Source organism: Nymphaea colorata, chromosome 9 (assembly GCF_008831285.2).
Source record: "Nymphaea colorata isolate Beijing-Zhang1983 chromosome 9, ASM883128v2, whole genome shotgun sequence".
NCBI classification, from domain to species: Eukaryota; Viridiplantae; Streptophyta; class Magnoliopsida; order Nymphaeales; family Nymphaeaceae; genus Nymphaea; species Nymphaea colorata.
Genome location: NC_045146.1, coordinates 18,709,041 through 18,721,611, shown reverse-complemented (window position 1 = coordinate 18,721,611; position 12,571 = coordinate 18,709,041). Strand labels below are relative to the sequence as shown.

General features: G+C 37.3%; 2 protein-coding genes across 2 annotated transcripts; one reads left to right on the top strand and one right to left on the bottom strand.

Moving 5' to 3' along the window:
* Positions 1-1,128: 1,128 nt before the first annotated feature.
* On the bottom strand, positions 1,129-4,593 carry LOC116260138 (protein NUCLEAR FUSION DEFECTIVE 6, mitochondrial-like). Its single transcript, XM_031638240.2, has 3 exons — positions 4,300-4,593; positions 3,897-4,015; positions 1,129-1,386 (listed from the first exon to the last, which is right to left on the bottom strand). Exons 1-3 carry the CDS (start codon positions 4,452-4,454, stop codon positions 1,367-1,369), a joined length of 294 nt encoding a protein of 97 aa, XP_031494100.1. The 5' UTR covers positions 4,455-4,593; the 3' UTR covers positions 1,129-1,366.
* Positions 4,594-8,336: 3,743 nt separating this feature from the next.
* LOC116259887 (60S ribosomal protein L26-1-like) lies at positions 8,337-11,371 on the top strand. Its single transcript, XM_031637869.2, has 5 exons — positions 8,337-8,478; positions 8,988-9,023; positions 9,122-9,234; positions 10,037-10,178; positions 10,980-11,371. Exons 2-5 carry the CDS (start codon positions 9,008-9,010, stop codon positions 11,150-11,152), a joined length of 444 nt encoding a protein of 147 aa, XP_031493729.1. The 5' UTR covers positions 8,337-8,478; positions 8,988-9,007; the 3' UTR covers positions 11,153-11,371.
* The last annotated feature ends 1,200 nt before the right edge of the window (positions 11,372-12,571 follow it).

The window sequence follows — 12,571 nt, the reverse complement described above, 5'->3', positions numbered from 1 at the left end:
CGCGAGGTATCCGGTGCGCAGGAGGAAATTTCATTGCCCGAGTGAAGACCAATGCTCCTTCTCTAATGAATTGTTTAGTAATATGGAGGTCAAATATCCAAGCTGATCAGCACTGGGATACGGGGAGTTTTCTTACTATATGTATCGTTTGCTGTCATTTCTGCTAAGAGTTTCGCCTCTGGGGAACGTAGATTTGTCATAATGTCATTGGTGACACTTTCTCATGAATGGGATGATCCATTCATACAACATATCAGATTAGTGCCTCGTCTGTGGGTGGTGATAGATCGGCTATTGCATTCTGCTGCTATTCTTCACACACCTCATGAGTCATGACAATTTCATCTCATCTCAAGTCGCAACATCTCAGAGCATGGGGAGATCAGTCGCAACATCTTTAATCACTATATAAGAATATTGCTTTTTGAAGACGGCCAGGGCCGTCGGAAAAGAACCCGGAAAGCCATCGAGAATTGAATTACCGACGGCTTTAAAGTTCCCATCGGCAAATTTCTGTTCTTGGAAAGGTGCATTTGATCTTGCGTGTTAGACCAAAGTGATCAAATATACCCATGTGACTTAGGTGGAAGGCTGTCAACTGCAACAAACTTAATATAAACTATCATTTGGGCATTCACCTTCTTATCCAATTCCAAGTTGTACAATGCTGGCCCAGCATTTGCTTAGAGCGGCTCACTGGAGGCCTGCTACCTCTATCATTGTCTCCTAATACCACTTCAACTAAATCAGGCTGTGAAAGTTACATTAATCTTCTAAATCTTTTAACAAGAATAACGAACGCTTTTAAACTTAAAAGGATGATATAGGTAATGATAAAAAGCTTGATGGGAGGACGGTATTCAATTTAAAGTTCGTGTCTGATAGTTTTACCTAAAATTGTTTGAATCAGGAAAGACCAATTCCAACCACAATAGCCACACCCGTTGAGCTTTCTGCCAAAGAAAATGTTAACGGCAGAGGTTCAAAGAATTGCATCTGACATTATGTTCTGAAATTTGCACCTCTTTCATACTAAAATAGGTAGTAGAAAGTTTGCAGATCAAATTCCATTCCTCAGTAAATTTAACCGTTGTCCTTTCTCCATGTGCATCCAAAAAAAAAACAAACAAAGAAACAAAGTGGACATGAATTTTATTCTTGGATGAGTATAGCAGCTGACAATTTTGGCTAGAAAAGCTAGCAACCATCAGCATCCTCCAAACGTTTTTTCTGGATTTAAGTACTCAGACAAGCAACATTGCTTCTGAAGCTAGAAACATATTCTTCAATGGGCAAATACCACTGATTACAAAACTGAGTTCACTAATCCCACAGATCCCATCACAGTATCACTAGTCCGGCCATGTTACAGTGGTGTAGCAAAACCTGTAATGAAATAAAAGAGGTGATTCATCCAGCTGAGATTAAAGTAAAGGCCAATCAAATTATAATGCATGGAAAATCATCCAATTGTAGACCATCTTCTGGAATCATATGAACTGTCAAAACCGGACAGGTAAGAATCCAAGAATGCAATATAGCATATAACATTTTTAATACGTAACAAAGACTGTTCTCTGAAAATCTACTATTGATTATCTAGCACATATGACAAACTAAAGTTGCTGTGCAGAGAGTAGATTACAGTGTGGTCAAAAGTGTCGTCAGGCGCCCACCTAGGTGCTGGGCGATAGCTTGCCTAGGCCAAGGTACCTAGGTGCCTCAAGATCTTTTAAAAAATTTTAACGCTACAAATTTTTTTTATTCTGCTAGTTCAATCTTCTAGTATATTGTTTGAGGTAGAGGAACTTCAAAAACCCCACCATTTACTTTCTTCCCTCTTCTTTTCTCTTCCTCATATAATCTGCCAATTAGAACCCACTAGGCCCTGAGTAGAGCTTTTTCTGGGCTAGAGCTTTTTCTGGAATCTGTCGCCTAGTACGGCCTAACATATTTATCCAAAAAGACAGATTCCGAAAAAAAGGTCAAAAAAAAAAGGACAAAGAACATTAACTGACAATGAATAGGCATGCACACATTAGTTATCTAGTAACTAAAGATTCTGAGTCAATGTTGTAAAACCTTCTTTTCATTGCATCAAATTGGTTTACAAAAGGATTTGGAAATGAGCTTGAATCATATTATAAGAAAAAAGAACCATACTGTTTATTCATGGCACATTGGTACTCTTTTTACTCAGGAGAAGGGGGAGCACAAAAAGATACAGGGAAGAAGAATAATTAAAAGGAGGCAGTAGACACAACAGTCAACAGGAAAATCTCTGGCAAACTATAGTTTTGGCAAATAAATCCAGCAAGGCAGCGATAGAAGGGTGGACTCTTTCACCCTTACGGTTTGGCATGTGTGTTAGAGCAGGTTAATAGGAAGTGCCCAATGCCTCTCCCCTCTTATGGAATGGATCAAGGTCTCGGTCAAAGTGTAAGAACTCAACGGGACCTCAAATACATATAAGGAAAGGTCAGGTCCTGCTGAGTTTTTACTCTTTCATGTCTACAGTATGATTCATCTGATTACTACAGGGCAGATCTCAATTCGAACTATGCGCCCTCGAAGAAAACACCAATTAAACCAATCACAAGAATACCAGTTAGAGTGCCTATCAGTATCAGCCAAAGAGGAATCCTTCCAGTAGAATCAGCCATTTGTTCATCAAGTGGTCATCCTATAGACATAAATAGTCATGGATAGCTATGGTATGATATCCTTCCAAATAAGAAAAGAGAATTTCCTTTCTTTCTCTCATTGTAGAAATAATTGGAACATAAACAGTGAGTACAAAAATGAGTAATAACCCCAGTAGGGACTGGTAAGACTCAATTCAACATTTTGTTAGTTTGGATTTGGTTGTGGAAGAAGCAGTTTAAGAAAACATAGACCTGGGGAGGATTGTCCAATTTGGATTGAATATGCCAATCCAACCCAAGCTTTACCAATTCAGATGAAAATCTGTTGATTCAGTATCACCCCCCATGCCCACCCTCCACACTCACTACAGATTCTTTACTGAACTGGGGTGCACACATACACACACACACAGGAACACATTGACATATAGACACAGCTGCTAATTGGAATAAATTTGTAATAGTCCAACCTGTCAGCATAACACCAAGCCTTGCTCATATTCGAAGATATATCTTTTACATGAAAAGCCTTTGTGTACAGAACCATTGTTCAACACAGAGCTTGAGAATACATCAAAATATGTATGTATATTATATATATATCTATATATATATGTGTGTGTGTGTGTGTGTGTGTGTGTGTGTTATCAGGCAAAGCAAAAGTAACACCAACCAGAAGCTGTCAAAAGTTTGCAACCAAAACATATCAAATTTAGCAACCACATGTCACACAATGCTTTCAACAAGTATCATTCGGATAAGGTAGTATGCTTAAACTACAATTCTTGCTCCTGGACAGAATATCTACATATATCATTGATAAGCAAAATTGAGACTCCAAACTTTTTTACCAGCAGCTAAGGGTCTCTATGATGAACATACCTTAAAATGCTGGGAATCAGCTTGGTTTGTTTAGTGCACCTACCAAAACCAGCCCATATTAAAGCATGATGAGCTAAAAGAAAGAAAAAGTTTAACTTCGAAGGTAACAGGCATATGTAACACAATTCAAATAGTTATAAATTAGCACCATTATCCATGAAATCCATAAAGAAAACAAATTATTAGAACATAAAAATAAATTCAAGTAACTGGTGATCATAAGAAAAATATACACATAACAGAATGGCGAAAGCGAAGGAAACAACCAGGATTTAAGTCATTTCATCAATCAGGAATAAATCCAAAAACAAAATCATGAAAGGCAGCAAAGGGAGACCCAAGGGAAGAAGAAGAAAGCAAGGATGGTACCTTCTGACAGCCACCCCCAGTTCCTAGACTTCACAGAAAGCATGGAAGTCATCAAAGCCGTTGCAGTTGCGGTGTGCAGAGGCATCAAAGAAGAAACAGGACCCAAAACTCTAGGAAGGCTACAGCAAAGAAAGGAATAGGGGAATTTCAATAAAATCAACTCAAAGTCAAGCTCTAACAGGAAAAACTGGAGAGGCATATACCAACGAAAGCAGAAGCGACTATTCTTCCAACCCAAACAGGGAAGCAGTTAAGAATTAAACAGCACATTTTCTAATAATGGCTTTTCGTGGAGCGCTAAAGAGAATCTGGTGGTACGGGAAAGAACAGAGAAACAAGAGTGGTGAAAGGATCCTAACATGTTATAAGGAAAAAAAGAGAAAAAGGAAGATCGATGGCTGACCATGAGACATTGGACTGCCGCCGCAGGAGAGGGAAGCGAGCGACTGATGGGGAGGAGGCAGTCACACCGGTGCTTCTCGCTCCGATGAATGCCCTGCAGCTGCTGCTTCCTAACGAGGAACGAACCACTCTCCTGGCACAGGCAGCGGATGCCATTTCGCTCGCCTTTCTCCAGTTCGCGATTCCTTTTCTTCTTAGGAAGGAGACTTAGGAAGGAGACAGAACAGAAGGCAGAGACCTTGCGTGCTAAAACCCTCTCAGCTGAGTCAGCTCAGACTCGCGTGGGGTTCATTGGATCTGAACTCTGTCTGTAGGAATACAATTCTTCTATGAACTTTTTGTTTTGCACTAAGATTTTTTGCACATTTCTCGGAATTTTGTGTGTAGAAAGGAATGCAATTTTTTTGGTTGATTATCTCATTTTCTTTTTGAGCAGCTAATGTAGGAATGCCTACAACGGTGGTTTGATTCTTGTAATTCTTATTATCTTTGCATAATAATTACTATCTTTTCTTAGTTTTATGAGATTGAGCGCTAATACCAAGTTGAGGGATTCCACTTAAAGCAAGGTCCATGTTTGGACCATAGAATTAAGGGGAAAGAGTTAAGGGTGGTCATTGGGCCGGGCCACCGTAAGGGCTGATCTTGCCCGTCCCAGCCCCGTCGGAAAGCATGGGTCTCGGCTTAGGGGCACGGCCTATTTAAAATTAAAAAATATTTTTTTAATTATAAAATAATTTTTTAAAATAAAAAAATATTTATTAATAATAAATATATATTATTAAAGAAAAAAATAAAAAATAATTTTTTAATCTAAGTAAGCTGAACCCGACCGCCGCCGGGCCGGCCTATCGGGCCCAAGCCCGATCTGGCCGGCCTATTGGGCCCAGGCTCGAGTCGGATCTGGCCGGCCTGACGCGGGCTTGGGCCCGGCTCGGCCCATTAAAAAATAAAAAATAATTTTTTAATTATAAAATAATGTTTTTAAATATAAAATATATTTAATAATAATAAATATATATTTTAAAACAAAAAATAAAAAAAATACTTTTTAAATATAAACGGGCTGACCCGAACCGACCTACCGGGCCAGATTTTTCTCGGCCCAGGCCCGAGCCCAATCGGGCCGGTTCGACACCCACCCTTAGGAAAGAGGGGCCTTTGGCTCTCACTCTCATGCTTGAATTTAGAAAATTAAGAAAAAAAATTGTAAATGATGATAGTATGCACCAAAATCCTTTTTTATTTTTTGTTACGGAAATGTTATGCAATAAAAAATTAAGTTATTTCTCAATTTCTTCTTTATAGGAAAATAGTTGGTCATCATTACTAACAAACAGCCAACTTAGCAGTCAATTATTTTAAAAACCCTGGTTGTGTTTCTATCAATATTTGGAAGCATTTTTTATTATTACCAAATTGTTAATTGTTTTGGTGTATGCACACAATGGTGTGGTATCCAAAATAGGGAAGTACTTACCTGGAATTAGAGATGTATAGTGAGCCGAGCCAACTCAACTTGACTAGAATTCAACTATGTAAGCTTGACTTGAGCCTTGCTCCTTTAATAAAGGAGATGAACTTGAGTTTGAGTTGAAATTCGAGTTATAAACAGGGGCGGAGCCAGGATTTTCTTCAAGAGCAGGCCAATAGTCCAACCACTGGATCTAGGTAGGGCCAAATTAAATTCAAATCCAAAAAATACATTGTATAATTAAAAAATTATATTTTTTCAATGTAAATTTTTTTTTTCATTGGTCAGGGTGGAGCCATGGCCTAGGCATCCCCCGGTTATAAACAAGTCGAATTCGAGTTAGACGAGTTCAACTTTGTTTGCCATCTTCAAGGGCATATCAGTAATTTGTAATAATTTTTATCACACGTTTTTTGGCGGATTTCGGCTTCATTTGAAAAAAGAAAAAAGGAATCATGTAATACCATCTTACGAGTTGAGCTCAAGCTTGGACTCGATTTACTAAGTCGAGCTCAAGCTTGGACTCAAGTTGAGCGCGGAGTCCACTTGAGTTTGAAAAGAGCAATATATGAATCAAGCTGAGCTCTCTCATTGTACATTCCTGCTTGGAACTCGAAGTTCTAATCCTCAAAAGGTTAGATTAGTTTAAAGTAAGAGACTTTGGCTGTTGTGCTTAGCCTCCAAATTTTCTGTTAAGACAGTTTAGTATGTAAAGTTTAATTTCTTAAAACGCTTGCTGTTGAAAACTTATCATGGTTATCTTATTTACTGTTGGATAGTAACATGTGCTCATATATTCACATGCTTAGAGTTTTCAAAATTAAGATTGATATAAATATAAATTGCAATTTGCATTCCCTTATTTTCATTGACATAAAACACTTGAAGAAAGCATATTTTGAGAAAGCTTTTATGCAGGGACTCGTTCGTAGTTCTTTGTCTATGATGACGCGCTGTTAAATGCAACATTGTTTCCATTTACATTGAACCTGAATTGATGCTCTACATATGGTTGTTCATATACTGATACAAAAAATGTATGAATTTTCAAGAAGAGAGAAATCTTGGCCACACTCAGATGCCAGATCGAAAGATTAAATCTGCAGGTATTAAATCCTTCTATTATTTTTGGATGAGATGGACGACAATTTCACTAGAAATATAATGAGAAACACACAAATAGGCTTTATACATATATATTATTGAATAAATAATATTTAGAAGTTGTAGCAAACAAACATGGGGCGGAGATAGGTGAGAGCTCCGTGGGGCATATGCTCGAAGCTCATTCTATGAAAGCTTAATTTAATGGTTGAATTTAAGTGGATCTATATCTAATTATATAAGACAGTTCCACAAGACCCGGGGCTGGCTGACCAATTGAAACTTTATTAACTATATGTCTGGCTTCGCCCCTGCAAACAAAACGATCTTCTATAAAAAATAAATATAGGAAAAACCAAGTATGGTTCATGTACTACATTATACTCACATTCCACATTGACCTTTCCTTATTTTCACTTGCTTAGTGTAACTTAAAATTTTAATTATTTAATACAATATAAGATGCCTCAAGAGACGAAAAATGAAAGAAAAAACAAAGTATCTCCCAGGTTTTCAAAGAAATTTCAAATATTACATTTTTGTTATGGCTTTTGACATTTCTTTTGTCAGTGGTCCAATGTGTGTTTTTTATAGGTTGCACACCTTGAAGCGGACCTAATGAAATAATCAAATGAAAAACCATACGAAATAATACATATCAAAACTTAAGACAAACTGAACTGCTAAAACTGAAGACAACAAAACGCTTAGCATCCAAATCAAATATTCTATAATAAGTCATCCATGGATGAATAAGATTAACACGTAACTTTTGATCATGGAAACTATAAAATATATTTTGATATTAGTATTTTTTTTTTTTTTGAAAAGGGTAGGTCGTCTTTTGATCTAGATTGGATCCATGATGATACCCATCGAAACTGGACTGCATACTTGGATTAGGATCTAGTGCAAAGCTTAACAAGGATCCAAATCAGATCCAGCTGATAAACTCATGAACCCTTGGCTTTAGGGCTGTACATAAATGGAGCGGAGCTCGAGCTGGACACTCGACTTGACTCATATATTGCTCGGCTTGAGCTCGACTCAACAAACAAGGTCTGGATTCAAATTTGACTTGTTTTACCAATGTTTTAGTTGACTTATCTCTTTCTTAGGTTTTACTTCTAAAAAAAAAAGAGAATAACTTAAATTAAATAAGCTTAATTTAATTTAATTTAATTTAATTTAATTTAATCAAGTTCACATAATTCTAACTCGACTTATTTATAAACTTGAGTTTTCAGTTGAAGTTCCAATTGGTCGAGCTCGAGCTTGAGTGAAGCGAGTTCGAATCGAGCTCGACCAAGCCCAAGTGCGTTAACGCTGCTTACCGCCTTACCTGCTCCTACGCATCGCACGATTTCGATCGAGACGGGTCAGAGCCGACACGGCCCATAAGGTTGTACACTACCGTAATATCTCTTAAGAACGAGGCGAATTTCTCGCTTGTCTTTTTTTAGCCCATTAGGGCTCTCTTTTTTCTCTTCGCTTTCTCTCCGCGGCAGTGTTCAATCCAGCAGCAGCCGACGCAGCAGGAGGGGAAGCTGCTAGAAGAAGCTTGCTGAAGAGGAAGAGGACGGCACCTTCGCATTTCTACCGGTACCAATCTCTCTCTCTCTTTCGTCCCGCCATTTCTCGGAGTCTTTCCGGGCGATCATCAGTATTGCCTGTTTTTTTCAGAAGGGGGTAATTTCTTTCTGTCAGCAGATAGATAAACAAAGAAAAACATTTATATTAACGCATTTACGATTTCTGTAAATTCTTTTTTCGATCGTTTTATATGGTTATAGTTTTCATTTCGGTGGATTTTATTGTAAACCCTACGGCGGATAATAAATCCTAGGACGTGCGAACGAATCCTAGCGTGTGAAGTATGTAATGATGCTTAGATATCTCTGCCTTTGGTTTTTCTGTCTGTGTGTCTTTTTCCCTGGACGTTCTCAATATGCAGTTCCTTTTCTTCCTGTTCATGAAACGTCAGGATTTTTCTTCTCTGTTTTTCATATGTTTTATCTTTCATGAACCAGGATTTTGAGGTTCTTCAAGTTTTTTTTTTTTACCAATTTATATACTATTTGTCAATGGGCTGAGCCTCTTCTTTTTTATAGGGACTCAGATCGGAGCCAAGATGAAATATAATCCAAGTAAGAATGTCGCTATTCTTTTTGGTACTTCATGGATTACTTTGTTCCCAACTGTAAGAGAATGCCAACATGGTTTTGTACGTTTGTTCGGTGGTCAGGAGTCACAAGCTCGAGGAGGAAGTGCCGGAAGGCACACTTCACCGCACCTTCAAGTGTCAGGCGTATTCTCATGAGTGCTCCTTTGTCACCGGAACTTCGTAACAAATATAATGTAAAACTTCTCTCTCTGTCTCTCTCCCTTTTTCATGTGTGGATGCACATGCTTGAATATTTTGTCTTCGTTATCGAAGAATGAAGTCATTTGTTCTATTAAAAGATTTAAAGACAACATCATTCGCAGATGCGAATACTAATTTCTGAGTTTGTTCTTCATAAACACTTTTAAAAAAATGCTTCAGGGAAAAGAAAACATGTAGGCGCGTTGGTTGGTTTGTGTTACAAATATCATCAGTGTCACAGATATTGCAATTTTTTCAAATATATTCTTGTAATATTGGCAAAACAGACAACGAATTTTTTTTTTCCATATTTAACCATGTTTTTGTTGGAAGTTAACAGAAAACTCATTGTGTATATATATATATATATATATATATATATATATATATATATGTGCACCAGAATCTTCTTTGGAAACCTTGATTACGATATTTATCAGAATGATCATGCTTTCTTTTTTCTTGATCACAAAAAACTACCAATTGTTATTGGCCTATGTCTGAATGTACAATACGCTAACGATAATGCATTTATTAGTGATACTAGTGCAAGAAGTCGTGAAGTTTCTCTGTCTTTAAAGGGCTTATAAAAGGGAATATTCTTCATGGATGCAACATGGGGTGATTTCTGGGTTCCGTCATAATTTATAAGCAATACAAAAGAATTTGGTGGGAAAAGAATGCGTGGGTGCGTCTGGATGTTTGTATTGTTTGTATGTTTTCATTTCTATGATCACAAAAATGCTTTAATATATTGAAGGATCCTATAGGAAATGCTTTTTCACTATCCTCCAGGTTCGATCGGTTCCAGTTCGCAAAGATGACGAGGTGCAGGTTGCTAGAGGAACATTCAAGGGAAGAGAAGGGAAGATTGTTCAAGTTTATAGAAGGAAGTGGGTTATTCACATTGAGCGTATCACGAGGGAAAAAGTTAATGGTATGCCTGTTTTTACTTTTTAGTTTACGTTGCAGTCTTCCAGAAGGGCAATGCTCTGTTCAAGTGTTAGTCAATGCTTATCAATTAGATACTGCAGTACATGTCTTTTTTGCTTTGTTGTTCTTTTGTGTCTAGAATGATATGAAACTGAGAAGGTTCAAGAATCTCAAAGTCAATTCGTATTTGCTCTAATCCTCTACCATCTTAATTATGTGGTCAATCTTTAAGTTGGGTGACAAATAATAGGACCATGTTTTCTAGAACATGAATAAGAGGAACTTTCATTGCTCGCACAAGTTTGGTTTCGTTTAATTTTTTTTTTATAATTAGATCACCAACCTGTAAGAATACTTTATCCAATGCAATCTCATTCGACCTTTTTAACAAAATTGCCTGACCTGAATTTTAGTCCATGTCAATATTGATTTTGTTGTATCCAGTATCCATTCTGTATGTGATGCCCTTTTTTAGTTTGAGAAAATGGTGTCTTTAGGTATACTGAAGTCTGCTAATTCTGGTGAATGTGCCACCTCTCTTGGTAGTCTAGTAGTTAATAATTTTTCCCAGCCACAAAAGCCTTATAAGGAATACACGTGTGTGTGTATTATATATCACTCTTAGTTTTTGACTGCTATAAATGTAATATGCTTAACGTTCTGCATTAATCATTAAGCATGATCCGCTGTAAGTTTGATGTGATCTGCTAGTAAAAGAAATGGTATTGTAGGCTGTGTCCCTCTACCTCTTTTTGATAAATATTTGTCATTTCAAAGTTACAGCTTTGTTGTGAAAAATATATAGGTACGACTGTGAACGTTGGCATAGATCCTTCAAAGGTCATGATCACCAAGCTGAAGTTGGACAAGGACCGGAAGGCCTTGTTAGAGAGGAAGGGGAAGGGCAGAGCCGCAGAGAAGGGAAAAGGCAAGTTCACTGCAGAAGACGTTGCTGCGTCTCTTCAAGGCGTCGACTAATCGTAGGGCAAAGCCTCTTTCACCGTTCGTGAATTTTCCTGTAGCTTGATTGCAGCAAGAGATAAACGATAGAGCGCGTAGGCAGCTAAATGTTGAGAGTCGAGACCCTATTTGTTGCTTCTTCTGCTTCGTATGCATCAGGTTGTTTTGGTATTCATTTGCATTTTTGAACCTCTTGTGTTTGGACGATTGATTACGTGACGGCTTTACGTTTTTTAATATCTTTTTTTCTCTCCCGGATGCCATTAATTGATGTTATTTCCACCGGAAGGAAGCCATGGGGAGCCAAAGAGGCTTTTGGTCTAGATATGTCGAACCGAGTCAGAACTTTCCTCTTTGCTACGGATTTTGCTTGGGTAAATTCTACATGGCATGAAATGCCATATATTTAATATCAGGTTTTCATGGGGTGGAATAAAAGTTCTATATCCAATATGTTCATTATTTCATCAAATTAAAGTATGTTTCAATGTATAATAATTAAGCTTGCAGTTGAGGGAATACAGGTGTTTCGTGAAGGTCAGGGTATTTGGATTGTGATTTTGACATGAGGCATGAATTTGAGTGTTCATTAATTCTGCTGCAGCATCTTCAAAGTGCTGAATTTTATTGCGTTAATCTTCAAACTGCATTAATATTTTCCAATTTTATATACAATTGATATGTAGCGATGAACGTACATCGCATAAATTATATTTATTATTACTAAGTGCTTCAATATTTTTGTCTGTACTTTTTTTTTTATCTATTACGGTTGGAAGCCTAAAGATTTGTTGATTTAATTCGGTTACTGAAGCCCGAGTGGTTTCGGATTAGTGAAATGAGAATTCCAGTCCCAGTGGGAATTCGACTGCTCGAGTGAGAGCTAAAGCTTCCCATACTTTCACCGCAGATCAGTAGTACATTACCGTGTGCCCATTCATACTAGACTTTGCACTAAAATTTATTCATACTGACTTCCATGTTATTGTTGGAAACTCATTATTTGTTTGTTTGCCACACACTAGTTTTATGATTGATTGCTCAATGAACAACTGGCCATTGTTGATCGATGTTTGTCAAACCCCTCCCTTTGGTTCGTGGTTAGAATTAGGCTGCTACATATTTCATATAAGCGTCCGTAAGTCGTATTAGAAAACCAAATATCTGACACTTTTACATCGTATCCAATATAAATACATATTACACTTAATACAACCACTAAAATTGAAGTCCACTCAGCATCAAGATCAAATATTCAATGGTAAGTTGTCATAAGATTGATATGCATAAGGTTTTGATTGTACAAAGCATAAAATGTGTTTCATATTAGTTCAAACAGAAAACATCAATGACAGTTCTCTTGTTTCACAGCATTTCTCTCTTTGTTTTCATAATCTGATGGGTATATCATAGTTGATCATGCTGATGAGTCGGTGA